The 26979-nt window shown below is 56.8% G+C and overlaps 2 protein-coding genes across 3 annotated transcripts in view; both read left to right on the top strand.

Annotated features, from left to right (window-relative positions):
• Positions 1 to 8279, top strand: part of LOC102431416 (dehydrogenase/reductase SDR family member 4) — a 12128-nt gene extending 3849 nt beyond the window's left edge. Inside the window, exons 3-8 of one of the 2 annotated variants that reach the window (XM_006102273.3) lie at positions 2644 to 2745; positions 4957 to 5027; positions 5123 to 5174; positions 5461 to 5595; positions 6019 to 6074; positions 7764 to 8279. In XM_006102273.3, the coding sequence (XP_006102335.1) occupies positions 2644 to 2745; positions 4957 to 5027; positions 5123 to 5174; positions 5461 to 5595; positions 6019 to 6074; positions 7764 to 7878 (531 nt within the window). In that variant the 3' untranslated portion in view covers positions 7879 to 8279. The remainder of the gene's footprint in view (positions 1 to 2643; positions 2746 to 4956; positions 5028 to 5122; positions 5175 to 5460; positions 5596 to 6018; positions 6075 to 7763) is intronic. The other variant, XM_006102277.3, reaches the window with a different exon arrangement.
• Positions 8280 to 8684: 405 nt separating this feature from the next.
• On the top strand, positions 8685 to 25284 carry CARMIL3 (capping protein regulator and myosin 1 linker 3). The gene is given in 41 exon segments (XM_023743674.1): positions 8685 to 8796; positions 10617 to 10711; positions 11017 to 11067; positions 11163 to 11222; positions 11308 to 11423; positions 11644 to 11741; positions 11968 to 12038; positions 12143 to 12216; positions 12415 to 12475; positions 12477 to 12491; positions 12571 to 12659; positions 13152 to 13246; positions 13459 to 13545; positions 13759 to 13868; positions 13977 to 14054; positions 14574 to 14650; positions 14732 to 14836; positions 14931 to 15000; positions 15470 to 15551; positions 15677 to 15773; positions 15896 to 15950; positions 16028 to 16200; positions 16560 to 16628; positions 16847 to 16940; positions 17026 to 17124; positions 17496 to 17624; positions 17782 to 17895; positions 18232 to 18407; positions 19165 to 19252; positions 19381 to 19524; positions 19798 to 19861; positions 19978 to 20186; positions 20525 to 20625; positions 21148 to 21463; positions 21789 to 21917; positions 22685 to 22751; positions 22860 to 22949; positions 24424 to 24542; positions 24628 to 24808; positions 24936 to 25052; positions 25168 to 25284. Coding segments are annotated over 41 exon segments (4206 nt in total). The 3' UTR covers positions 25197 to 25284.
• Positions 25285 to 26979: the final 1695 nt, after the last annotated feature.

The following is a 26979-nucleotide window of genomic DNA, read 5'->3' as shown; positions in this document are numbered from 1 at the left end:
ATCCAGAGGTCTCCTGGAAGTCTCCCAGTCTAATTAGCATATTACCATTTTATTAGTATAGATACCTATCACACCCTGGCCGGCATGGTCAGTGGTTAGAGCATCAGCCTTCGCACCAAAGGGTCTCAGGCACATACCTAGGTTACAGGCTCGCTCCTCACCCCTGGTGAGGGCTCATGCGAGAGGCAACCAATCAATGTGTCTCTCTCCCATCAATGTTTCTCTCTCTCCCTCCCTCCCTTCCTCTCTTCCACTCTCTTTGAAAAAGCAATGGAAAAAATATCCTCAGGACACAGAGCAACCAATGCTCAACTACTTTTGTGTAGTGATCGCACAATTTAGAGAAAGGCTTAGAAGACACCAGCTGGATAGCCAGAATACCTTTCTCATTAATCTTCTATGCTCCTCTATCTCTGTTCAATCAAAACCCAGCCTCCTCCCCTGTCCATGCTGATAGGCCTAGAAGGAGAGGGATGCACAGCAGAAATCAAAAAGTTCCAGGTGATTCTGGTGCAATCCACCACCTTCTCCCCACCCCCAAAGACACATGCGCAGGCCACAGCACACACTTTCTAACGTATTCTGCTCTTTGTGGGTCACAAGTCCCTAGGCCAGGCTTACACCGAGCCAAGGCAAATGACTGGGGCTTTGTGCCAGGACGCTAAAATTTAGAGAGCACAAGAACGTATTGATACTGGTTTTTAAAGATTATGTGACTTTAAATTTTTGTGAAATTTACATGTTGACAGCTCAGGCGTTCAAAACATCTGAGCTTAGCACCTAGTTAGCAAGAATAATTAGTTAAAACGGGAGCTAGCAGATGGTACACATTGTTAATAACACCCCTCCCTGTGCCAAATCGTGAAGCACAAAGTCAACTGAGGGCCCATTTAATGCTGCTTGCCCCAGGCAAAAAAATTGCCAGTTCTGGCCCTGGCTAGTGTGGCTCAGTTGGTTGGACTATCATCCTGAACATCTAAAGGTTACAGGCTCAATTCCGGATCAGGGCACATACCTGAGTTGCGGTTCAATCCCAATCGGGGTATGTATGGGAGGCAACAGGTCAATAATTCTCTCTCACATCGATGATTCTCGTTCTCTCTCTCTCTCTCTCTCTCTCTACCTCCCTCCCTCCCTCCCTCCCTCCCTCCCTCTAAAAATCAAAAACAGCCCTAGCCAGTTTTTCTCAGTGGTAAGAGCATCGGCCCTTGGACCAAGGGGTCGAGGGTTTGATTCCCAGTCAAGGGCATGTGCCTTGGTTCCTGGTTCACTCCCCAGCCCCAGTCAGGGTGCATGCAGGAGGCAACTGGTCAATATGTCTCTCTCACATTGATGTTTCTCTCTCTCTCTCTCTCTCTCTCTCTCTCTCTCTCTCTCTCTCTCTCCCCTCCTCCTCCCTCCCTTTCACTCTCTGAAAATTAAATGGAAACAATATCCTCGTGCACTAACCAAGATTTGGCTCAGTGGATAGAGCGGCCAGCCCTGGAGACTCAAGGGTCCCGGGGTTTGATTCCGGTCAAGGGCATGTACCTTGGTTGCAGGCACATCCCCAGTAGGGAGTGTGCAGGAGGCAGCTGATCGATGTTTCTAGCTCTCTATCCCTCTCCCTTCCTCTCTGTAAAAAAATCAATTAAAAAAAATATCCTTGTGTGAGGATTTAAAAAACAACAACAATAAAAGCATATCCTCAGATGAGGATAACAAAAAATTGCCAGTTCTGGGCAAATGCAAAGTCTGATTTCAGGGTGGTATGTTGTTGGCAGATTCTGTTTGGCCAATCGTTACTCCAGCACATTCCTGCTACCACACACTTACTATTTAGTAAGGAGGTGAGATGTTACCCATGGTTTTCCCAGTTTCAATCTCAGCTCTGCCTAGAATCTTCCATGCCTCCAGGCCATTAAAGGGGCGTGGAGGGATGACATGATCACCAAGTGCAGAACCGCTTAATCCCAGACGGTGTCCCCCCATCAGACCGATCTCAGTTCTGCCACCACTAACCAGTTTTGCGCCCTGAGCAGATCTCTCTGCCTCTCCCACAGACCAAAATGAACAGGCCTCCTGTGCTTAGCTGACCCTAATATGTCATTCCTGACTTATAGGGTCTTGAGAAAGTAACTTACCTGGCCCTCAGAGTTACCACCTTCACCATAAGGACATGCGGCTAACTGACCTCACGGCCCCTCCCAGGGTCACTTTCTCTGAGTCCATCTAAACCAGTTTCTCCATTCAGGGAGGCGTGGGAAGGCTGCGTCTGAGATCATGGTAACTCATATCAAGGAGAACTGGACAGTGAGCACTTGGAGAAATGGGGCTGGGATTCCGTGTGAAAAGAAGAGGGTCTAAATTTTGAGGTGACAGCGAGGCCATGAGAATAAAGGAGCACCCCAAAGAGAAGGTGTAATGAGCAAAGGGTCCGCAACAGCCTTAGAAGAAGTGGGGGCAGGAAGCACAGATGTCAAAGACATGAGACGACCTTCAGTGTTTAGCAGAGGTTAGGGTGTTTTTAGAGAAAAACGTTCCCAGAAACAGAGATGTCATGTTGACATCATTTTGTTCCTTAACAAGGAATTCTCTATCACCATTAATCAATGCGCGTCCCCGACTGACCCGAAGCCCTGACTCAGACCTGACTCTCTCCAGGCCGTGAAGCTTCACGGGGGCATCGACATCCTGGTCTCCAACGCCGCTGTCAACCCTTTCTTTGGGAACCTCATGGACGTCACCGAGGAGGTGTGGGACAAGGTAAGAGGGAATAAAGCACAGGGGCGGGCCTCAGAGAGCAGCGCAGACTCAGTCTGCCTTTACCATGCATTTGTCAGGTGCAGTGTGCTAGCAAATGGGAGGAGTCCTGGGGATTTGCACCTGGAGGGCACCTGGGAAAGGGCTGGTGGGCGTGGCTCCCTCTCCCCCATCTCTTTCATTGCTGCTTCTCCCAGTCTTGTCTTCTTCCATTTGCTCCTTCCTAGCGACCTTCTTCCCTGCACCCCGGCCTTCACTGTGCCCTCATCCAGGTGCTTCTTCCTGGTTTACCTCCAGCAGACATGGCAGCTAATCTGCCGATAACTGATACATTGAAATCTGCGCACCACCTGTCCCCTTGTTCAGCTGCCAAAAAAGAGTATTTCTCATGAGTTGGAAAACTTTAGTAGCTGCTAGTTCAGCGAGATCCCAATTCTGGTGAAATGACCTAAGTTGCTGCTTTATAACATACAGCCTCTGAAAAAGACCTGCGCTCTTTTCTTCTTAACGGCAACAGGTGAATTGGAGATCCCGCTGTCCAAATTCAGGTGTGGAATTTTGGGTTTTATGTGAATGTGTATACACACTACATTTATAATATATTTCGCTCACCTGCATTCTTTAATTATAAAGCCTTAATTAAAACATCTGTCTTTGTTTATTAAGGTTAATATTCCCACATGATTTGGAAATGCCGGGTTTTTTGTAGTTGCCCCTGGTTTTGCTTTTCTTCTGATGTTATCAATATCTCAACACTGAATTTAAGAATACTAAAATATCGTAGTTTATCAGTGTTTCACAGACATAGAGACCAAAGTGCCGACTGTTCTTCAGTGAGTCGGTTCCTGATTGATATTCTTTAAAGTAGAAAAACATCTTTCATGAGCAGTCTGAATGGAGACCACAGGAAAATAATTTTAAACCAAGAAATTTTTCTTTTTAGTTTGCATTTTTTTAAAAATATCACAGTACATCAAATCTAAATGCCAGGGTTGATTCTCGATTAAACCTTGGATTTTTCAAATAAGAACAAATGGGATGCCGCCAATGTTGCTCAGTGGTTCAGCATCAACCTGTGAACCAGGAGGTCACAGTTCGATTCCGTGGTCAGGGCACATGCCCAGGTTGGGGGCTCTATCCCCAGTAGGGGGCGTGCAGGAGGCAGCCGATTGATGATTCTCTCTCATCATTGATGTTTCTATTTCTCTCTCCCTTCCTCTCTGAAATCAATAAAAACTTTTTTTTTAAAAAAAAAGGACTTTTGGGAGACAATTGGGGAAATTTTATTATGGACAGCACATTAGGTAAAATCATTATTATCAGTGTTAAATTTCTTGGGTGTGATCATGGATTATAATCTCTTAGAGAATATCCGTAAGTATTAGTGTTAGAGCATTATGACATCTGCACCTTAACCTTCAGTGGTTCAGGGAAAAACACAGTCAGGGCAAAAGGGACAAAATGTGAACCATTGATGAATTAGGTAAAAGATATCCATTGTACTTCTTTTTCAACTTTTCTGTATGATTGAAATTTTTCAAAATAAGAGTTTGCCAGGAGGCGTGGGAGGGGACTACCTCAGCAGCAGTGGTGATACGTTTGTTTTAAATTATGGGTGTGAGGTTTTGATTCCAGCCTGTGCCCCAGCTTCCCCAAAATGATCCCACTTCTCCTCATAACCCCACTTTCCAACAAATGTTCAGCCAGACAGTCCACCCTGGAGGGCCAGGAGCATCGCAGCCCCTGAGCTCAGGAGCCAGAGCAGTCAGTGCTGGAACGCCCCAGGGGCCCCAGGTCAGGCCCCATTTTCCCTGAGAAGCATGGCCCACTCCATGGCAGATCCCAGGAGGCCCACCTCATTCCAGGCTCTCCCTAATGAGAAGAAACAGAGAAAATCCGGCTAAAATCCAACATAGCCCTGAGAGTTTAGGTCCATTCTAGGCCAGATCACACTTGGCTAGTTAGGAAACAAGATGAACCAGGCTCCATTCTTTCTCACCCAGGCCTAATTTTCATTCTCTCACTGAATACGCTGGTGAGAGACACTTCTTTCTCCCTGGGCCTTGGTTTCTTCGCTTGTAAGGTCCCAGAAATCATCTCCGAGATCTCCACCCGCCCCAACAGGCAGGTCCGAGAGAACCTATTCTGAGTGCGCATCGCCCTGCCCTCTCCAGCTCTCCCCTCATGCTGCTCCCCTTCTTCTCTCGGTTTCAGATTCTGGACATTAATGTGAAGGCCACAGCCCTGATGACAAAGGCAGTGGTGCCAGAGATGGAGAAACGAGGGTACGGAGAAGGAGAGGGAGCCTGGGTGTGATGGCCCCACGTGGTCTGAGGGCGGGGTCGCTGCTGGGAAGGGGGTCATTCTCTTCTCTTTCCAGAGGCGGCTCAGTGGTGATTGTGGCCTCCATAGCAGCCTACACCCCGTTTCCTGTAAGAGCCCCTTCCTCTGCTACTTCCATCCTGCACCTTTCTACCCTCCAGTCCCCCGAAGGAGTTTGTGTCCCCTTTTGCACTCACACCACCAAGTCCCTTCCCATAAAACAGATGCCCGGCCTCCACGAGCCCCAGCATTGGGGAGGGTCAGCCTCAAGACCGTTTTCTAACTGCGACCCTCCGTTACAGGAGATGCCCTGTGATCTACTGCCCTTTAGGTCTTCCAATAAGAACCAAGAATGAACCAAAAACAAAGAGACTAACCCATTTTTCCTTTCCCCAGGGCCTGGGCCCTTACAATGTCAGTAAAACAGCCTTGCTGGGCCTCGGCAAGAACCTGGCCATAGAACTGGCCCCAAGTAACATTAGGGTGAACTGCCTGGCGCCCGGAATCATCAAGACTAACTTCAGCCAAGTGGTGAGGAGGGGCTGTCCTGCATCCTGCTGGGAGGGCTGGCGCCGGGGTCCTGAGCTCCCAGTCACCCCTGCTCCCCTCCCCAGCCTTTCTGTCGCCCCCTCCGTGCCAGCCACCTGTCCGGACCAGCCCCGCTCTTTCTCCGGGTGTTCGGTGGAGACTGAGAAATTCAGACTCTATTCACACCGTTTCATATCTCCTTAAGTGGGTGGGAATGGGGAGACCCAGTGAAATGCCTCCCTAGAATCTGAAAAGAATGAAACAGAAGAGGGCAGTGGGGAGACGCTGGGGGCTAGGAGGAACTAGGAAGTGGAAGAGGGCCTCTCTCTACCCTTCCTCTCCCGCAATGTGGGGGCGGGCCGTTTCCCCCCTGCCTGGCCCCCCTTTTTTCGTCTTTCCCATGAAGAGATTCCCCTTTTCCTGCAGTTGTGGATGGACAAGGCAAGAGAGGAGAGCTTAAAAGAAGCCTTGCGGATAAGAAGGTAAGGTGTCACAGAGAGAGTTAAGAGGGATGAAGATGGGAAGACACGGCCCCTCACACAGCCCACATGGCGTGTCTCTTGGTCCCACAGACAGCAGGGGCATGCTCTCCTCTGCCTCAAACACTCACACTTCACAAGCTCATGAACGCTGCACCACCACAGTGAGGGGCGGGGCTACAGGGAGTCTGCTTCCATTGCAAAAGCAAACACAGATGTGTCCAGGTTTCAGCAAAGAAGAGCTCTGGGAGAGGCCCTGACTCCTGTCTCCAGCTGGCTGCTTGCCACCACCTCTAGGCATCCCTAGCTACTAGGGACCAAAACCAAAACATGCTTTTTTAGTTCCCTTTGAATAAAAAGTCATGTGTGTTTTTGAAAGTCATGTTTCCAAAGCTCAGGTTGATGATCCTACAACCCAAATAAAAGGACTGAAGAGCTTTTACTAAGTCCTCAAACTCCCCTTGCCTAAGAAAACTAGCCTTCTCCCCAAGGGGCTGGACGAACTGTTCCAGCACCTTCATCTGGCTCCCTTTCCTCCAAGTTCCCTGCCTCTCTCCAACTTCGGGCTTCTGGGAACTCTTGTCTTCAGCTTCTCCATCTTGTCCCTCAGGGACTACTTGTGCAAACAGTCCGACTTAAGGGAGAAGATTCCCTCCAGTGCTCCCAAAGCACCTGATGTCAGCATGAGCTGCAGGCCTAGTCCACAGCTCACTAATAAGCCGGGGTATTGTCTTCCTAGAGCCCCAGTGACTCACTAGCCCCATCCTTCTCAATCTTGGGTGCCTATTCGACTCAGCTAGGGAGCTTATGAAACTTTAAATGGTCAGGCCCCACTCCCAAAGATTTTATTATTGCTGAGAGAGAGAGAGAGAGAGAGAGAGAGAGAGAGAGAGAAACTTCACTGGTTGTTTCTTGTTTGTGCCCTACTGGGGATCGAACCCACAGCCTTGGCTATTGGGTCAATGCTCTAACCAACTGAGCTACCCAGCCAGGGCCCAAAGATTCTTTTTTGTTGGTCCAAGGCAAGTCCTGGGCATCTTTTAGGCAGGGGTGGGGGGAAGGAGGCGGGAGGTGTTAAGCCTTCCTGATGATTATAATATACAACTAGGATGAAGAACCACTAATCTAGGTTTGAGATACGCACTCTGCCCCACCTCTAGAGAACTCGGGCAGTTATGTTAAAATGTTCCCAACTAAGCAATCACTGATACAAACACTGAGAATTAGCACATTCTCACAAAATGAACCTGACTCTAAGGGACAAAAATAGATTCCTGAAAATGTTATCTGTGAATTAAAGCTGTGCAAATGGAGTCATTTTAAACAAACCATTTACTATCTCACAGACTCCCTGACACTTGACTAGTATGCACACATGTGAAACAAATTATTTGAAGTATAAAATAGCTGCTCACAAGTTTATCTATAAAATCTTGGATTTTGGTGTCCTGAGTTCTCTAAAGAACAAAGTATCTCTATTATTTGAATATAACTTACAGTGGTTTTCTCAGAGTACAGTACTTATGCTTATACTGAATTATAACAGCTTATCATCATGATAACCCAATTTGATGGACCTGTACACTCGTCCTGAAAAATCATCTGATACTTATTGATTAAGCAACTTCCATTCTCTGTGGGGGCCTGGCCTGTTGGATTTTTACCCCCTTCTTTGTTTTCCCTGCACCCCAGGTTAGGCACGCCAGAAGACTGTGCAGGCATTGTGTCTTTCCTGTGCTCTGAAGATGCCAGCTACATCACTGGGGAAACAGTGACGGTGGCTGGAGGGGCCCCCTCCCGCCTCTGAATACCTGGAGAGAGTCTGCCTGGGCAGAGATTGGGCTTCAGCCCCCATCCGGTTCCAGCACTAATCTATCGCCTTTACCACCTCTATCACACTGCTCACCTTCCCCAAAAATCAGTTACACCCTGTGACAAGATCCAGCCTTCCCTGCCATCAAGGTTTGGTCTTATGGGATTCCTGTTGTTGCTGTAGCCTTGGATAAAGACTTCCCCTGAGGACACAGGATAGGCCTGCTGAGTAGGCTGAGTCTACCTTGGCAAAAAATACATTTTTTAATTTCCTGGCAGGGGGCAATTTGAGGGAGACGGGAGAGAAGGGCCTGGAGTTGAAGGGGGGGCTGGGAAGGTTGGAAATTAATTTGCAAATGAGGTGCAAATAAAATACAGATGATCGTGTTGCTTTAACTCAGTGTGTTCATTTTTTAGTGTGGGGTACACAGGTGTGGTAGCTGAGCAGAGAGCATAAGTCTGAGTGAACTGGATCTCTGGGTCCCCTAACCTTCCTCCCGGTCTCCAGGACCTGAGCGTGTTGCTCGGAGTGGAGGTGTCTGCAGAGCTGCCAGCTGGAAGGAGGCGGCATGGGAACTCCCAGAGCACCACAGGGATCCCCAAGGCTGGGCAGCAGGAGAGGAAGGACGAACTCCCCCAGATCTGGCCAAGTCCTCTCCTGGCATGGCCCTGGGCCCCGAGTTCCCTCGCAGGTCCGCGAGGGCGAGCTGGACCGCCCGAACAAACGGGAAAAGGAAGGGGCCTTACAAGGATGAACGGGGTACCCAGGCCCACAAACAAAAGACATGGGTTTTGCTCGTGATGCTCGAGGAGTGTGTGGCACGCAAGGCGGGGACGCTGTCCCCCGCGCAGGACATGGCCCGGGCTCCTGGCAACACGCACCCGGCGTCGCACGCGGGAGCAGGCTGGAGGGGTGGGCGCGAGCGCGCGGGGGTCTCACGCAGCCGGGGAGGCGCGCCACGCATGCTCAGTCCGCACTTCCCCGGGCGGGGCGGGGGACCCGGGCGCCGGGAGGCGGGGGGCAAGGAGCGCTCACGCAGCCCGCCCCCGACTGGGAGCGGGGCTCGGGGGGCTGCCAGCATTCGCTCAGCCGGGGGCCCCTGCCGGGAGCCGGGGTCTTAGGCATGTGCCGGGGGCTTCCCCCGGGGGGGGGGGGTAAGTTTCTTTTTGCAGCAGGGGGGGGAAACAAGCAGCCGGCCATGGCCAAAGTCCAGGCACGGAAGCTTCACCCCGCGAGCTGCAAGGGAACGAAGGCTGCGGGGGGTCCTTCCGGGAACGCCCAAGGCTCTGGGAAAGCGTTCGGAGAACCCAGTGCGCTTCCTCCCCCCGCGGTCCCACCCCCGGCCCCCGGGGGCTCCGCGCCCCGCCCCGCCCCATGCATCCCGCTTGCAAGGCAACCCCCTCCCCTGCCCCTGCATCCCGGCTGCGGGCATCTGACCCCGGAGCATCCTCCGCTGCCCCCCCTCGCCTCACCCTGTCAGGACCTTCCTGTCCCAGAGCCGCCCGTGCTGATCTTTGGTGACAGGTACAGTCCCCTCGCGGTCCCTAGGGCTGACTCTCAGGCCCACCTCTAAGCGAGGCGGCTCGTCTCCTCTCCGGAGGGTCCTTGTTTCCCCGCCGGGCGGAGCCAGGCCCACCCCGGGCTGCACGAAGGGAGCTGCCCCTGGTCCTGACCGCCTCTTGGCTCTACACCCTCCCTCTCCCGGCCCCGCCCCGGAACTGGCCCCTGAGAGCCCCCTAGCAGCCTAGCAGCGCCCAGACCAGTGGGGCAAAGAAGGAAATCAGGGAAGAGGGCCTGCATTGGAGCCAGCAGATAGAGCAAGATCTCTGCAGCTCACCTCCCACAGTGCCCCCGTCCCAGCCGGCCCCCTTCTCACTACCTTACACCCACACCTCAAGGCCTCTCCTGTTTGCATGGCCCTCAGACTCGGCCCAAACCAAGGCCCGGGCCCCCCAGCACTGCCACAGCCCTGACCCCCAGAGGCAGCAGCCCAGGCAGAGATCAGGAGCTCAAGGATACTCAGAGGCATGCGGGCCTTGGGAATTTCCCACACCTACACACACACAAGCACAGTCCTGAGATGTGTGTACAAACATCTCTATAGCGCCTGGACCCCCACCTCTCTCTCTCTCTCTCTCTCTCTCTCTCTCTCTCTCTCGATGGTCTGCCAGCAGATGGATAGGGTTTCATTTAAACACTAACTCCACCTGCCACACACACCGGAACCTTCTGGCTCCGTGCCCCTTTCACAACTGCAAGCACAGCATACTCATTCACACGTCCCCATCCCCACCAACGGCATCTTCAGAAGGCACGCACACACGCGTTGTAAAAGGCAGACACACTCACACCCAAGACCACCTAGAATGTAGTTAAAGGGGCCCGCCCACACCCGCACACACTGACTCACTGTGTATGGGTTGACAGTCGCTGGAGTGAACAGGCTGGAAAAACCCTTCACACCCTCGGAAGTGTAAGACACGCCCTCCCACAGACAGGGTCACCCCGCGGCTGTCTTTTGATTCAGAAACATCAGGAACCAGAGTTTTCTCCACACCCCTTCCCTCTCTAATAGGAAGAGAAAAGTCACCCAAGAAAGAAAGGTGTGTGTCCCTGTCCTTCTTTGTCTCTCTTTTTCTCTCTCCTCCCACCTGACTCTGCCCCCGGAGAGCCCTGAGGAGGTGGGTGGCCAGGGTAAGGGGAGCTCTGAGCAGGCCCCTATCCGCCTGCAGACAGCATCCGGAGGTGCCTGAGCCAAGGGGCTGTGCTCCAGCAACATCGCGTGAAGCTGGAGACGAAGCCCAAGAAGTTTGAGGACCGAGTGCTGGTGAGGGCACTGGGCTTGGGAGCAGAGGGAGGCACCAAGGGCAGCGGGGCTGCTGAGGGCAGAGAGCCTGGGAGGCAGGGAACACAGAGGTGGGGGAGAGCTGAGGAGCCATAGTGTAGGAGAGGGTTAGGCTGGGCTGGGTCAACGTCCAGCAGATTAGAATGGGGCATGAGAGAGGGAGGACCCCAGCACAGAGGGCCGCTGCTGGCCAGGTTGCACACAGGCTGAGGGGGCTAAAGGAGGGCAGGAATCGATGGCCCAGGGAATGGCCATTTGCTGCTGATTTTCTTTTCCTTTCTCTGAAGGCCCTGACCTCCTGGCGCCTCCACCTCTTCCCCCTGAAAGTCCCAGCTAAGGTAAGTTGGGCTGAGGAGCGGAGAGCACCTGGCATGCTCCCTCCTGAGCGTGGCAGCCAGACCCTTACCACGAGCTGGGCATCCCATACCCCCAGGTGGAGAGCTCCTTCAATGTCCTGGAGATCCGGGCCTTCAACACACTCAGTCAGAACCAGGTGAGCACCAGGGCCTGGGCCCCACTATCGGGCCAGCAGGAGGAAGGGGTCAATGTGTGAGGCCCTGCTGCTCCCTCGCCCCCAGATCCTAGTGGAGACGGAACGAGGCATGGTGAGCATGCGGCTGCCGTCAGCTGAGAGTGTGGACCAAGTGACGCGACATGTGAGCTCGGCCCTCTCCAAGGTCTGCCCTGGCCCTGGGTGAGTGGCAAAGGAGGAATCTCTCCAGGGGGTGGACAACAAGGAAACTTCTCCCTTCTCCCTCCTCCCTCCTCCCTCCTTCCCCTGGACCCGAGCTCTGAGGACAGCAAGGAGAAGAGCAAGCATGTTCCTGCTCCTGTTTTTCCCTGGGGATCCAGAAGCCATAGACATTGAGAGCCTCTGTTCGCCTCTCTCTGTGATGGATTTGTTCATCTTCCAGGTGTCTAATCCGGCGTGGAAATGCAGACACTCCAGAAGGGCCCCGAGACACATCCCCCAACTCTGAGACTTCCACATCTACCACTCACAGTGTGTGTGGTGAGCAGGGCAGACCTGACGAAAGTGGGACCTGAACCCCCCTGCCCCTTGTCCAGAGTCCTTTATATATGGGGTTTCACCTGCCCCGGGGACCCCACAGCTCCCGGTCCTCAGAGGTTCATGGTGTAGCAGGAACCCAGGACATAAAATGACCTTGACCTTTCCTTGACCCCCCTGTTCCTCACTCCCTTGCCCCTCGTGGAGCCAGCCCATATTCTGCCCACAGGTGGCTTCTCCGAGACCTACGCTGCCCTGTGTGACTACAATGGGCTGCACTGCCGGGAGGAGGTGCAATGGGTGCGTTGGGCAGGGACCCACTATTTGGGCAGCTGGGACCTGGAGGGAGGGGGCAGAGGAGGAGGAGGAGGGGAGCAGGAGTGAGCCAGTTCTACCTCTCCAAGGATGTGGACACCATCTATCATGCCGAGGATAACCGCGAGTTCAACCTTTTAGATTTCAGCCACTTGGAGAGCCGGTAAGCTGATGGGATAGACTCCCCACCCCCACCACAGAAGCCCTTCTGATCCCACCCACAGTCCCAGCTCTCTCTCCCCAACCCCCCTGCACTGCCTTCTACCCATCCAGGCTTTCCCCAGCCCAGCCACTCTATCCCCAGTCTCTTCTTTCCTGCCCACCTGCTCACCCTTTCCTACCCACTTCCATCTCCCCACAGAGACTTGGCCCTGATGGTGGCAGCCCTGGCCTACAACCAGTGGTTCACCAAACTCTACTCGCAAGGACCTGCGGCTGGTAGGGACGAGGAGGGTGGTGGAAGTGGGAGGAGAAGCGTCCTCTCTGGTCCCTGGTCACAGCACCCCTCTGTCCTCAGGGCTCTGAAGTGCTAGAACAGGTGCTACATACCCTGAGCAAGTCGGGGAGCCTCGAAGAGCTGGTGCTGGACAACGCTGGACTGAAGACGTGAGCCAGCCTCCTCCTTGGGCGGTGGTGCCCCCGTGATGTAATCTTAGGGCAACAGAACCTCGGAGCACGATAGGGGCCTCTGAGCTATCTCATCCTGCTCCTCACTTTACAGAAGACGCTGGGGCCCAAAGGCTGGGGCCCAAAGAGGGCAGAAAACAAGTCCATGGTCGTGCTGGACTCAGACCTAAGCCCCCTGACCCCCAGCTCCAGGGCCTTCCCCAGCAGGGCCTTCCCCAGCAGGGCCTTCCCCAGCATGCTCCGTCCACCACCAGGCAGGGTGGGCTTCTCTGATTCGAGGGCCCGAAGCTGGGCTTTGTCTCAGCACAACTTCTCTTGTGCTCCAGAGTGGTGACAAGTTCCGTGGCAGACCCTGAGCGGCTCCCCACCTGGGGGGCTCTATCCTTTGCAGTCCCAGCCAGGCGGGCAGGTGGAGGAGAAGGGGAAGCCCATGGCCTGGGACAAACAAACCCTTCCTCCCCCTGCCTGAAGGGACTTTGTCCAGAAGCTGGCCTGCGTGTTTGGGGAGAACGGAAGCTGTGTGCTACATGCCCTCACTCTGTCCCACAATCCCATCGAGGACAAGGGTGAGCCCCAGCCCGGAATCCTACCCCCACCGCAATGCAGACCCCTGACCTAGCCCAGAGCCCAACCCGGGTCTGAACAGTGGATCTCCAACCTGATACCAGCCCCTGCCCCAACACCTCCATCCTTGACCCCAGGCCTGTACCCCACTCACACCCCTACTCTGACTGTGCCACCTGCTCCCACTGGGTGCATTTCTCTCCCCACTCCCCAGGTTTCCTCAGTCTGAGCCAGCAGCTCCTCTGCTTCCCCACTGGCCTCACCAAACTGTGCCTGGCCAAGACTGCCATTTCCCCTCGAGGTATTTGCACTGGGGACCCTGGCGTGTGACCATTAACCTCCCCAGTGCTGCCTAGGATGTTGAGCCCCATCCAGAGGCATATCCACACACTCACACAGCCTCCCAGGGATCAAGGGAAGGAAAGGAGCCGCATTTGGGGAGTGGGGAAGCGTTGTACACCCGGAGAAGAGGTGGGGATGGGGGCCAACCCAGCCCAGTGCCCGCTGTGCACAGGGCTCCAGGCACTGGGCCAGACCTTCGGGGCCAACCCGGCCTTTGCCAGCTCCCTTCGATACCTGGACCTGAGCAAGAACCCTGGGCTGCTGGCCACAGACGAGTCCAATGTGAGTCCACGGAGCATAGCCTCCGGCCCCTGCCGAAGCACGCTCAGGCTGCAGGGCCTGGGTCTCTATCGCCCCTTCCCCTGCAACCCCTCTGCCCTCCCTTCCCAGGCCCTGTACAGTTTCCTGGCCCAGCCCAACGCTCTGGTGCACCTGGACCTGGCAGGGACTGACTGCGCCATTGACTCGGTGAGGGGTGGGTTGGTAATGGTGGACCAGCCTGCGGTGACTGGGGAGGCCAGGGTAGGTCTGTGCCCCACCACCTTCCTGGGGTATGAAGGTGGGCAGAGCTGGCAGGATGGCTTCAGGTTCAGCTGACTTGTAAAGCAATGCCCACAGCTGACACCGGTGCCGCACTTTATCTCGGTCCCTGCCCAAGGCTGTGCTGGCTCCATGAAAGCCAGCCCTCGCTCCATCCCCCTGGCCCAAGGCTGCAGCCACCAGGAGGCTATGTGAACAAGGCACCTTGTGAGCCTGTGGTGACCCTGGCTTTACGCATCCATTGTCTGTGAGCCTCTCTACCACCCCTGGGGACCAGGCAGGAAGTAGACCCACTTTCCACAGGGGGGAAACCGAGGCAATACGAGGGGAAGTGGGCATCCATAGCTGGGCTCGCATAGACGGACCATGGGGGGTAAGAGCAGGACCTTGATGGGGAGGGAGGACCCCTCCCAGCCCCTGCGAGACCCACCGTGTCTCTCCCCACAGCTTCTGGGTGCCCTGCTCCATGGCTGCTGCTCCCACCTAACCTACCTCAACCTGGCCCGTAACAGCTGCTCTCACAGGTGGGAGTGTGAGGGGTGCAGGAAGGGATGGGGCAAGTGGTGGGGGGCCCTCTCCCTTGCTGACCCCAGGGGTCTCCGCAGGAAGGGCCGGGAGGCCCCGCCAGCCTTCAAGCAGTTCTTCAGCAGCGCCTACACACTGAGCCACGTCAACCTGTCTGCCACAAAGCTGCCCCTGGAGGCCCTCAGGTCGGGTGGGTGCAGGGTTGGGGGAGCGTCCAAGGGGAAGCCATAAGAGAAGGGGCGAGAGGTGCAAGTGGGCCTGCTGGCCTTCCCCCCACAGGGCGCTGCTCCAGGGCCTCTCCCTCAACAGCCACCTCAGTGATCTGCACCTGGACCTCAGCGGCTGCGAGGTGAGCCCTCGGTCCCCCAATCCCACTGCTTGTCCCCCACCCACTGTTCATTTCTCTGACCTAGTCAAACCCTGGCAGTATCTTGCCTCTGCACCCCTCCTCTGTGACCCCCAACCTGATCACACCTCCACTTTCCCGCCTCAGTCTGTGGTCTGCGTCCCTCTTTCCAGAGGTCATTTTCAGTCTCCAGTATCTCCCCCCTTAAAGCTTTGCGGACGGAGATACCAGGCTTTCCCACCAGAGGGCAGGAGCGAGCTATCTCCGGTGCAGCGGCCTGGAGACTTTTCTGACTGAAAGGGAGAGAGCCCTGGGGAAGAATCTGGTGTGGAGAAGGGGCCTCCTGATTTTACACCCCAGACCTGATATGACCTTGAGCCCTGGCGTAACCACTTTGGTCTCTGAACATTAAAGGTGCCCTCCCCCCGCCCTTACCCTGCCTCCCTGCCCCACCCCTACCCTGTTCCTGCAGCTCCGCTCAGCAGGAGCCCAGGCTTTGCAAGAGCAATTGGGGGCTGTCACCTGTGTGGGCAGCCTGGATCTGTCAGACAATGGTGAGTGGAGGTGTTTTCTTCCTGGGAGCCAGGTGGGGACAGGGCCTGGAGCGTGGGGGAGATGCGTTAAGGAGACTCCTGTGAGCCTGGGCCTCAAGGCCAGGCCTCTCCCATCTACTGGCCAGGGTTTGACTCGGACCTCCTGACACTGGTGCCCGCACTTGGCAAGAACAAGTCCCTCAAGCACCTGTTCCTGGGCAAGAACTTCAATGTCAAGGCCAAGTAAGGCCCCTCCCCATACACAGACCCTCACTCTGTCAGCCCCCTCTCCTTTTGTCTCCCTGTATTGCCTCTGACCCCCTCCCTTCTCCCCCAATATCATGACCCCAGCCCTCTCCCCTCAGGACCCTGGAGGAGATCCTCCACAAGCTGGTGCAGATGATCCAGGAAGAGGACTGTGTGAGTGACTGGGGGGGGGGGGGGGGCTGCTGTGGCGGGAGCCTTGGGAACTGGACCCAACCCCTACTTGCCCACAGTCCCTGCAGTCACTGTCCGTGGCAAACTCCCGGCTGAAGCTGCCCACCAGCATCCTCATCAATGCCCTGGGCAGCAACACCTGCCTGGCCAAGGTGGATCTGAACGGCAATGGCATGGAGGACATTGGGGCCAAGATGCTGTCTAATGCCCTGCAAATAAACTCCTCCCTCAGGTGGGTCCCCACGTGAACCCTCTGACCCCCTAGGGGCACGTGCGCACGCGCACACACACACACACGCACACACACATGCACACACGCGCGCGCACACACGCACACACATGCACACACGCACGCGCACACACATGCACACACGCACACGCGCGCACACATGCACACACATACACGCACACACACGCACACACACACACAAGCCCTTCCTGCTTGCCTTGCTCTGCCCCAGCTTCCAGGAAACCCTCAGTCCCAAACCATCTCTGAGTGTGCCTCATCACCCAGGAGAGGAGGGGGCTGTGTCCTGCCCCTTAACAGGGACTCAGAGGGAGGGTAACAAGCTGTGCTCAACCTCTCCCCAGAACTATCCTGTGGGATCGGAACAATACATCTGCCCTGGGCTTTCTGGACATTGCGAGGGCCCTGGAGAGGTGAGTGGACCAGGCCCTTCCCTGACCCAGGCCCCCAGCTTCCTGGGCCTGGACCAAGCCTGAACTAACTCAGCCTCACACCAGCCCTCTTGACCTATTTGCACAGAAATGTTAGAAAGGGCCGTGGACGAGGGAAGTGGTCAGCAAGAGGTGGGTCTGGGGGAGCAGGGGCCTCTCCTCATCTCCTCCTCCACGTAGCTGTGCTCTTATGCCCACAGCAACCACACGCTGCGCTTCATGTCCTTCCCCGTGAGCGACATCTCCCAAGCCTACCGCAGCGCCCCCGAGCGCACTGAGGATGTCTGGCAGAAGGTGGCGGCCTAAGTAGGGTGGAACAGAGAGGGCTGGGGCCAGCCCACACCCACAGGCCCTGACCCGCTCACCTGGTCATCTCCAGATCCAGTGGTGCTTGGTGAGGAACAACCACTCCCAGACGTGTCCCCAGGAGCAGGCCTTCAGGCTGCAGCAGGGCCTGGTGACCAGCAGCGCCGAGCAAGTAAACGTTTCCCTCTGGGACACGTGGGGCATGTGTGGGGCATGCATGGGGCATGCAAGGCACAGGTGTGATGTGACAGGGGGCAGGGGAGCATGAAAGAGGCATCATATGGTGCCCATAACTGGGCTCAAGTATGGGGAAGAAGAGGGGCCCCAAAAACGAGACAACATGTGGGCAAACAGTGGGGGCCCCAGAAAAGGGAGCTCCACTGGGCATTCACGAAGGGTTTCCCCAGAAGTGAGAGCAGGCCATCCAGAGAGATCACCACCACCCAGGTAGTGCTGGCACCACTAGCACTGCCCAAGGAGACAGAGAAACCTGGGAGGGTGTTGTGCGGGGTCCCCCTAACACTCCTGCCGGCTGTGCTGCAGATGCTGCAGCGGCTGTGTGGACGCGTGCAGGAGGAGGTCCGGGCCCTGAGGTTGTGCCCCCTGGAACCCGTGCAGGATGAGCTGCTCTACGCTCGGGACCTCATCAAAGACGCCAAGAACTCCCGGGCGGTGAGCCCTGCACAGCACCCCACACACTCCCCCTGGCAATCCAGAACCCAGGAAGTCCAGCCATGCTAGCCCAGAAGGGTCTGGGCCCTGCCTGTGCATCTGCCCTCCAGGCACAAAGGCCTGTGTCTGGCCTGACCATAACCCCTTCCTTACACAGCTGTTTCCCAGCCTCTATGAGCTGGGGCACGTGCTGGCCAACGACGGGCCTGTGCGGCAGAGGCTGGAGTCCGTAGCCAGTGAGGTGTCCAAGGCTGTGGACAAGGAGCTGCAGGCAAGTCCTGGGGAAAGAGTCTAGTGTTGACCCAGGCTCTAAGCCGAGGGCTAGGCCTGCCCGGGGAGATTACTGGGGCAAGAAGGAAATGCAGAGCTGAGACCACCCACATTCCCACTGTGCAGACATTACTAGACACTGGGCTTGACTTGTCTCTGCTAGCTTCAGTCTTGGCCCCTGGCCTCTCCCCTCTCCCCTGGACTGACTTCCCTGTCCATATGGTGGGGTGGACGCCTGAGGGGCTGGAAGAGACAGGCTGTTGTCTCTCGGCTGGGAAGCCACCCCTGACCCTGACCCTGCCCGCTTTGGGCTCTGGCCTCCCTTCCCCCATACTAGGTGATCCTGGAGTCCATGGTCAGCCTCACGCAGGAGTTATGTCCCGTGGCCATGCGGGTAGCCGAGGGGCACAACAAGATGCTGAGCAATGTGGCCGAGCGCGTCACTGTGCCCCGAAACTTCATCCGCGGGGCGCTGCTGGAGCAGGCCGGCCAGGACATTCAGAACAAGCTGGAGTGAGAGGCAGACGGGTTGGGGCAGGGCTGGATTGGACCCAGAACACTTAGGATCGTGGGGCCCAGCTCTCAACCATGAATAATGAATGGCACAATCTCCATTACCAGGGATAAATCTTTAACCAACTGCAACCTTGCTATTCAGGGTCGGACTGGTCTTTGCCCTGGAAATCTAAGTGCTGAGCTGGGGTTTAGGAGCCGGGCAGTGCACACAGAGGTGCGCGCACACACATAGCCACACGCGCACCGGAGTCATCTCCGGAAAACAAACACAGCCTCTGCGGAGGCATGGCCAAAGAGAATGGATGTGATTGGAGTGTGTGGACTACACGCTCTCCCGCCCAGTTTTCACCCCTGGGCCTCTTTCACTCTGGGTCTGGGTGCCACCACTCTCCAAAGCAAAGAAAAAGAAAAATTATTACGAGAAGAACTGGTTTCTGCTCTTACAGCAGAGACCAGAAGAGCTCTCTCGGCACCCCAACTCACCCAGCTCTGCTCCACTGGGGCTCCAGGGGCCCTCAGTCCTCTTTGCCCACCTCCTAACCCACACACACCTAGGCGGGAGGTCGGGGGGTGGGACTGAGTATGACTTTATGGAGATTTGAGTGTGGCCCTCAGGAGCCTCCTACAGCATGGTAGGGCCTCCTTGGATGGCCGGGCGGGCCAGCCGGCCCTCCCCCTCAGGCACCTGGGGCAGGCAGGGCTGAGGCTCAGGGCGGGGGAAGGAGTGGCTGAGCAGCCCCACCTGTGCCCACAGTGAAGTGAAGCTCTCAGTCGTCACCTACTTAACCAACTCCATAGTGGATGAAATCCTGCAGGAGCTGTACCACTCACACAAGAGCCTGGTAAGGTTTCTGAACCCTGGCCAGGTTCAGACAGGCCCTGCATGTGGGCAGCATACCACCTCCCCCAGCCCCCTCCCCTCAAGGCTCTGGGAGGTAGACCACTTGCTTAGGATCCTGTCCTTCCCCAGGCCCGGCACCTGGCCCAGCTAAGGACCCTATCAGATCCATCAGGGGGACCAGGCCAAGGGCAGGATCTGTCCTCCCGGGGCCGGGGCCGGGGCCGTAACCATGACCACGAGGAGACCACAGATGATGAACTTGGAACTAACATCGTGAGCACCCCACCCCCATCCCGCTCCCTCACCTAGGTCCTGCCCCTGAACCTGCAAATTACTGTCCCCTTCCACTTCTCCGGATTCCACCCGCCCCTTACGGAACTGGTCTCATCCACCAGCCCCAACCAGCCCAGCCTCTTCCCTAATCCCAATGCCCAGACCCCTGAGGAGAGGGAAGCAGGAGGGACTCTAAAAAGAAGGTTTCGTGAGAAATGGAGGCTCCAGATGAGATCCTGCCATGTGCCCCACTATTCACCTCCATTTCTACAGGACACCATGGCCATCAAAAAGCAAAAACGCTGCCGCAAGATCCGGCCAGTGTCCGCCTTCATTAGTGAGTCCCCAGCTTCGATTCTAATGGCCCTGTTTCCCTTTCCTTTTCCTCTGTCTCGCCGGCCTGCTTTCTCCCTGTCCCTCCTGCTGGTCCCTCTAACGCTGCTGTCCCCACAGGTGGGAGCCCTCAGGACATGGAAAGCCAGCTGGGGAGTCTGGGGATCCCTCCTGGTTGGTTCTCAGGCCTCGGGAACAGCCAGCCCACTGCCAGTGGCTCCTGGGAAGGTCTATCCGAGCTTCCCACTCACGGCTATAAACTAAGGCATCAAACACAAGGCAGGCCCCGGCCCCCCAGGACCACCCCTCCAGGACCTGGTCGGCCCAGTGTGAGTCCCTAAGGCCTCTCGAGAGGATCGACTTCACAGGCCAGGCGCGGAGCACCGGCCTTGGGGGATGTGGCGGGGGCCCTGGCAGGCCACCAAAAGAGGGACTGTCCAGTTTGGATGGGAGCTAGACCTTGTCACAGATAGGAAATCCGTCTGCCAGACAGTAGCAGTCATGTGGAGAGAGCTGCCAAGCTTAGTAAATTTCCAGGTGGACTGGAGTCTAAATGTCCATGGGGCCAAGAGAGGCCAGTCCACGTCCAAAGGGGCAGAAGGCCCTGGGGGAGGGGAGGGTCTTCCCGGCCCGGATGAGATTCCCTACAGGACTTTCCTCCCAGCAGGTGCCCGGGCCTGGGACGCGTCAGGAGAACGGGATGGCCACCCGCTTGGATGAGGGGCTGGAGGACTTCTTCAGCCGAAGGGTCATGGATGAGAGTTCCAGGTGTGGCACCGAGACACACTCCCAGTCACCAGGCCCCGAGGCCTGGAAGGACTCATGTCTGCCCAGCTCCCCTGGAGACAGCGCCCCGGGACAAAGCCAGTCTCCGGGACATTCCCTCACATTCTCGTCCTTCCACACCTAGCCCTGTCTCCCATGTTTCCTTAGTCTCAGGACAGCTAACCAGAAAGGATGGGGCCAGTGGGGTGGTGGGGACGGCCGGGGCAGGTTGGGGCTGGCTGCAGGCCCTGGGTGGTATGACCATTAGGGTAAGAGGCCTGAGGGCATGTTCTCAGTCACTGTCCCGCCCTGAGGAACTGGGTCACTTGGAGAGACAGGGGGAGGGCAGGAGCCTGCCTGGGAGGAAGAGCTGATCTGCTGGAGGATTATGACGGGGAAGGTGGGGACACGAAACTGGGAGGTTTGTGAGACCTGAGGTAGACGACCAGCACCCCCTGAGCTACCTCTGCATCTGGCATTTACATCTCCCCGAGCCCTGCCATTAACGCACCCTGACCCGCTCAGCTGCCCTCGGACCCTGCGGCCCCTGCGGCCAGGCCTCCCGGAGCCTCCGCTGCCTCCACTGCAGAAGAAGAGGCGCCGAGGCCTGTTTCACTTTCGTCGGCCCCGGAGCTTCAAGGGGGACAGGGGGCCAGGGTCCCCCACCACCGGACTCCTCCTCCCTCCACCCCCACCCCCACCCCCAACTCAGGAGAGCCCCCCCAGCCCAGACCCGCCCAGCCTCGGCAACAACTCTTCCCCCTGCTGGAGCCCAGAGGAGGAGAGCGGCCTGCTCCCTGGACTGGGGGGGAGCCGGGGGCCTTCCTTCCGCAGGAAGATGGTAAGTGAGGCAGGAGGTACTGTGTCCTCCCGGTTTGCTGTCCCACACAGAGCCCACCTGCCCATCCCACCCAGGCACTTAAGGGGAGGATGCTGGGGACTCTGGGGAACTTTGGTCATCCCTGCTCCCTGCTCCTTGCGAGTGGGCTGGGCCTGCATAGCATGCTGGGAGTGCTGCATGCATTTGGGGAAGACTCTTCCAAGGGTGTGGGCAGGGCTCCCCCGGGCTGGGGGCTCCGAGGGGCAGGGGCCCTCCCCACTCCCTTGCTGCCTGTGGAGCCCCTCCTCCCTCAGGAACTGCTTGTAAACCTGAGAACTTGTTTCAGGGTTCTGAGGGGTCAGAGCCAGGGGAGGGGGCCCAGGCCCCTGGGACAGCACAACAGCCAAGAGTCCAGGGTGTTGCCCTTCCTGGGTTGGGAAGAACCAAAGGTTGGAGCTTCGATGGGAAACAAGAGGTGAGGGGAGCCCAAGCGGTGAAGTGAGGGTCCTGTGGGTCCCTGTCTACCACCCCCTCCTTCCTGCACTCCCATCCCTGGTGGGTCCGTGGAAAAAACCATGCACTGGGGGTAGAGGTGTTCGCTGCAGCTCTGCCCATACCAGACACTTGCCGTGGAATCCCAGCAGGTCACCTGACCTCTGGAGCCTCTGCTTCCTTGTAAATGGGCGGTCATAAAAACACTTCCCTCCAGAGCTGTTTCCCAAACTCTGGTGACTTGATTACCACTTTAGGACTGATTTTTCTCTTCTCCACATTCCACCTGTGTTATTATTTACATATTGTTTTCATTTAAATCAACTCGCCTTTTTTAACTTAGTCTGGACCTGTGCATTATTATCTTTAAAACCAAAGTCCTGTTTTCTTTTACTACACATAAAAGAAACACATAACTGTTAAAATAGCAGTACTTTCATTCATGCGAGTCATTTCTGATGCCCCTATCGCAGTGGTCGGCAAACTGCGGCTCGCGAGCCACATGCGGCTCTTTGGCACCTTGAGTGTGGCCACGAAGTTTCAATCGCACTGTACGTGCGCGCCTGCACGTGGTATTTTGTGGAAGAGCCACACTCAAGGGGCTGCAGTTTGCCGACCACTGCCCTAGGGTGGTCTGGGTGCCACTCTTTGGGGAAAACGGTGCAAGTGCCAGAGCAGAAGCCCTTTGCTAAGTGCAGCCCCCGCCTAGAGAGGGTGTTTCTGATCCCCCCGACTCGACTCCCCTTTCAGGGCACAAGCCCAGACCTGGAGGGCAGCGTCCAGGCTTGGCAGAAAAGGCGCTCTTCGGATGATGCAGGTGAGCAGGTCACCCTCCCTTCCTTCTTTTGACCCCTCTCTCAGGGGCCCCTCCTAATTTGCCTTTCCCGGTCCCCTTTTCCATCCCCCTCCCCCGCCTCCACTCCAGGGCCTGGAGCCTGGAAGCCGCCACCACCACCTCAAAGCACCAAGCCGAGCTTCAGCGCCATGCGCCGTGCAGAGGCCACCTGGCACATAGGTACGGACACCTCTCTCAGGCAGCAGCGCCGAGGCCCAGGCTGTGCCCACACACACAGAAGCCACGGCCCTGAACCGGGGAGTCCAAGGTGGGGCCGTGAAGAGTCAACACGGGAAATGTTTAAGGATATTTACAGAGCGATAGCCAAGAGACAGCCCAGCCCGAAGAAAGGCCCGACAGAACAGAAGTGGCTTTGCCAGGACTGGCAGACAAGAGCACACACGGAGGGAGATTCCAGATAGTTCTCTAGGCAGGGCCGCCTGTGGTCCCTGTCAGCAGAGTGGCGCCCTCTACAGACAAGTCCTCTCTCTGACCCTCAGCTGGGAAGAGTGGGCAAGTACTCGTCATGCCAGGCCCACCTCAAACATTCCAGTCTCCTCCAAAAACAGCTGCCAAGCCACCCGCAGCTCAGGCACCAGGTGCCACAGGGAAGGGGCCAGAGCCCGTCCTGCCCTGGAGGTCAGAAACCCTGGCTGTTAGGCCCAGCCCAGCCACCACCAGCAATAACCTTATACACGTTATTGACCTTCTGGCTTTGAAACTCTGAAGGAATAAAAAGGAGGGTTCATGCTATGACATTCGCTTCTGCTGGGTTCAGAGCACCTTGCACCCACCGAACCTCTGAAGGAAAGCTGGTCAGCTCAGCGTCAACCTAAGTTCCCACAGGCCTGGCATCTGACCCTTCCACAGCACTGACAGGGACACATCTCACCATAGATATAGACGCTCCACCACCCTCCTCCCCTCCACCAGACGCCAGGGCACCAGGCACGTGCAGAGCCAGGCTGGCCCCTGACTTGGGAATGCCTGTGCTCCTGCCCATCCTCCAAGGCCCAGCCAGTACTGGGGGCATCTTTGCTGGTTCCCCATCCCCCCCAAAGTGGTTAAATAGGCAAAGTGGGGCTCCATCCTTCATTTAGACCACGGGAGTTGGATGCTCCACTGCGCGCACGCCCGCCCCAGCACCCTCAGGCTTCTTACCCACACCCACAGACACGCACACAGACAACACCTTCCAGGTGGGTTACCCTCAGGCTCAATCTGCATAAAGGCACAGAGGCAGGAGGTGGGGGTGCCAGGGCGCCCCTCCTTGAGGCTCTCGCCATCTAAGTCAGACAGGAGACAAAGTCCTGGGAGAGCCAGGCTGCAGCCTTGGCAGGGCCCCGGGCACTGCAGCCCTGGCTGAGCAGCCCCGCCTGTGGGCCAGACGGCCCCAGGCTCTGGCTCTATCCCAGCAGGAAAGAGCTAGGCCCTGCTCTTCACGAGGGGCAGCCTGAGCCCACTCCAGAGGTGACGGGCTCAGGACCATCCTGGGGGCCAAGGTCTAAGGAAACGTGAGAGCAGCAGGGAACATTAGCAGAGGCATAGGAGCAAATGGGGAAGTCCAGGCCTCCGGGGCAACATAGGGGCAGGGAATGGAGGGCTATGCAAGAATGCCTGTTTCTGCAGTTTCTTTTCTCTCCTCATCCCCTAGCTGAGGAGAGTGCCCCCAACCACAGCTGCCAGAGCCCCAGCCCCTCCTCCCAGGATGGGGAGGAGGAGAGGGAGGGGGCCCTGTTCCCGGAGAGGACCGTTCCCGCTAGGAATGCCAAGGTGAGGGCTGGCAAGGCGAGTGGGGAAGGCAGTTTGATAAGGCAAAGGACTAACTAATGATCCAGCATCTTCCTTCTTCTGTCAGCTGCAGGACCCCCCGTTAGCTCCACGGCCCCCCAAGCCAGTGGCTGTGCCCAGGGGCCGCCGTCCCCCCCAGGAGCCAGGGGGCAGGGAAGAGGCTGAGGCTGGGGGTGCAGCCCCAGGAATGAACAAACCCCGGCTGAGGCTGGGCTCACAGCAGGACCAAGAGGAGTCCGAGGTCCAAGGTCTGCCGCCTGGCTGGAGGGGGCCTCGGGATGCCTCTGGGGCCCTGCTGCCCACACCGGTCCCCGTCCCAAGCACCCAGCTGTGAGCCCCACTCCCATGCCGGACCTGCCTTGGCTATCATTTCAGGGCTCTTAGATCCAGGCCGCCGGACTGCCCCCCTGAAGCCCAAGAGGACACGGCGGGCACAGTCCTGTGACAAGCTGGAGCCTGATAGAAGACGGCCCCCTGACTCCACAGGTGCCGGTGGGTGGGCCAGAGGGCAGTTCCCCTTCCCACCCTCCTGTCCAACATGGCGCGCCCGATACGGGAGGCTGGCTCTCCCTGCCCAGGAAACAGGCCCCCCTGGATTTGTCCCCAGCAGGAACCAGTGAGCCGGGAACAGACTGACAGCCGCTGCTGCACCCTCCCCAGCCCTCCTCTCGACATGTGCCTCACAAGGACTGACCCCCTACCCGCCTGCACCTCCAGGTCCCTCTGCCAGCCCATCCCACAGGGGCTGGATGGCATATGAGGTGTGGGGGGCAGGAGGGGGACAGGGAGGGAGGGAGCAGCCTGGAAAGAGGGAGGCTCTGAATGCCTGCTCCCTCAGCAGAGAGCCGGGGTGGGGGCATCGCCCTCCCTGGAGGGCAGATCTATCCCTCTACCCCCAGGGGCTCTCTCCCCACTTGTATAGAATAAAAAGAAAAATCACTGCCTGCCTTGCGTCTTTGCTGCCTTCCCCACTCACTGCCCCACACCCCACCATCTGTTCCCCTTCAGTGCTTGTTCTCAGTGGGGAAGAGGGAGGAATACCTCACAGGGTTGGGGCTGGGGCTCTGAGCAGAGAGGGGAGACTAGAGAAGTGATGGGCAGGTCAGAGGGGACCCCAGTAAGTGTCATGTGTAGGATCTGGGCTGAGCTGGCTGGAGAAGAGACCAAAATGATAGAAACCAGCACCAGTGTGTGTCCAGCTTTGGGGCGTGTGGTGGGATTGGAAGACCCCAGTGTACCAGGAGGAGACTTGGGAGCAGGGTGCTGTGTGTGCGTGTGCGTGTGCGTGTGCGTGTGCGTGTGCGTGTGCGTGTGCGTGTGCGTGTGCATCAATAGTCAGAAATCTCCGCAGTAAAGCGGCCTGAAGGTGAACAGAAGCGTCTATGGTGTGAGAAGATTGATGATTACATTAATTTTTCCCATTGGTGTGCTGCCAAATACTAGCGTAGCATTCCAGACTCCAGCTCAAGAGCCTCTTCCTCTGTGAAGCCCTTCCTGATGCCCTCCCCCGACCCATCCCAGGGAACCCTCCCTCTTTGCGGCCCCCTGCATCCTGACCAGATCCACACCTTTGCACCTGACACACTTAATTGCGCTTGTGTATTGGCTTATCATCTCTGTCTGTGAGGTTGTCTGTTCTATATACACACACACTCCCCCAGGGCCGGGAGCTGTGTCCTAATCACCTGTATAGCCCCAGCCCCTGGCACAGTGCCCCGTACCCAGGAGCTGTCAGTAAGTGACTGCCCGCTTAGGGGCTGAAGGTGAAGGTGTTCTGGGGAACCTTATTGCCTACTCATCCCAGATCACCATCACATGGACCCAGATGTCTTCACGTGGGGCAGGCAGCCCTCAGGCAATTGCTCACTTCCCCTGGTCTCACTAGGGAATGACTAATCTTTCTTCAAGATCTGTGCATGGTTTGGCCCCTCCCACAAGGAATCTCGGGTTGGGGGACAGTGAATTGTGGGCACTGGGAAGATGCCTCTGGAATCAGTCCTTCAGCACATCCCACTGGGGGTTGATTGTGTGACCAGAATGTGAGACTGCATGCCCTTAAGCAATTGTGTCCATGACCTTGTGTCTCCCTGTTAAAGGGAGACTGGTGGCTGGGACACTGAATCTCATTCTCAGAGCTATGAGGTTCCGAGTGGTTTTTAAGGAGCACGTGAAGATCTCCATGCTGCTGTATTTGGGCTGGCATGAGTGAGTGAGTGTGAGTGACAAGTGTAGCCCGCGTTCTTTTATATGCGCAAATATCCTTACCAAGCATGATGTGGAGAGTGTCGTGAGACTGGGTGTGTTTCCCTATGCGTATCGGTAGGGCTATAACTGTCGTGGTGTCACAGGGAGTTTACGTGCTGGCATCTGTGCGTGTCGAGATATGTGTGAGCCTGTGGGTTGTGGGTGCGTGTCTCCA

The sequence above is a fragment of the Myotis lucifugus genome, unplaced genomic scaffold (genome assembly GCF_000147115.1).
Source record: "Myotis lucifugus unplaced genomic scaffold, Myoluc2.0 scaffold_406, whole genome shotgun sequence".
Taxonomy (NCBI): Eukaryota; Metazoa; Chordata; class Mammalia; order Chiroptera; family Vespertilionidae; genus Myotis; species Myotis lucifugus.
Note: the sequence above shows the minus strand (reverse complement) of the source record. Positions and strands in the feature narration are given on the sequence as shown.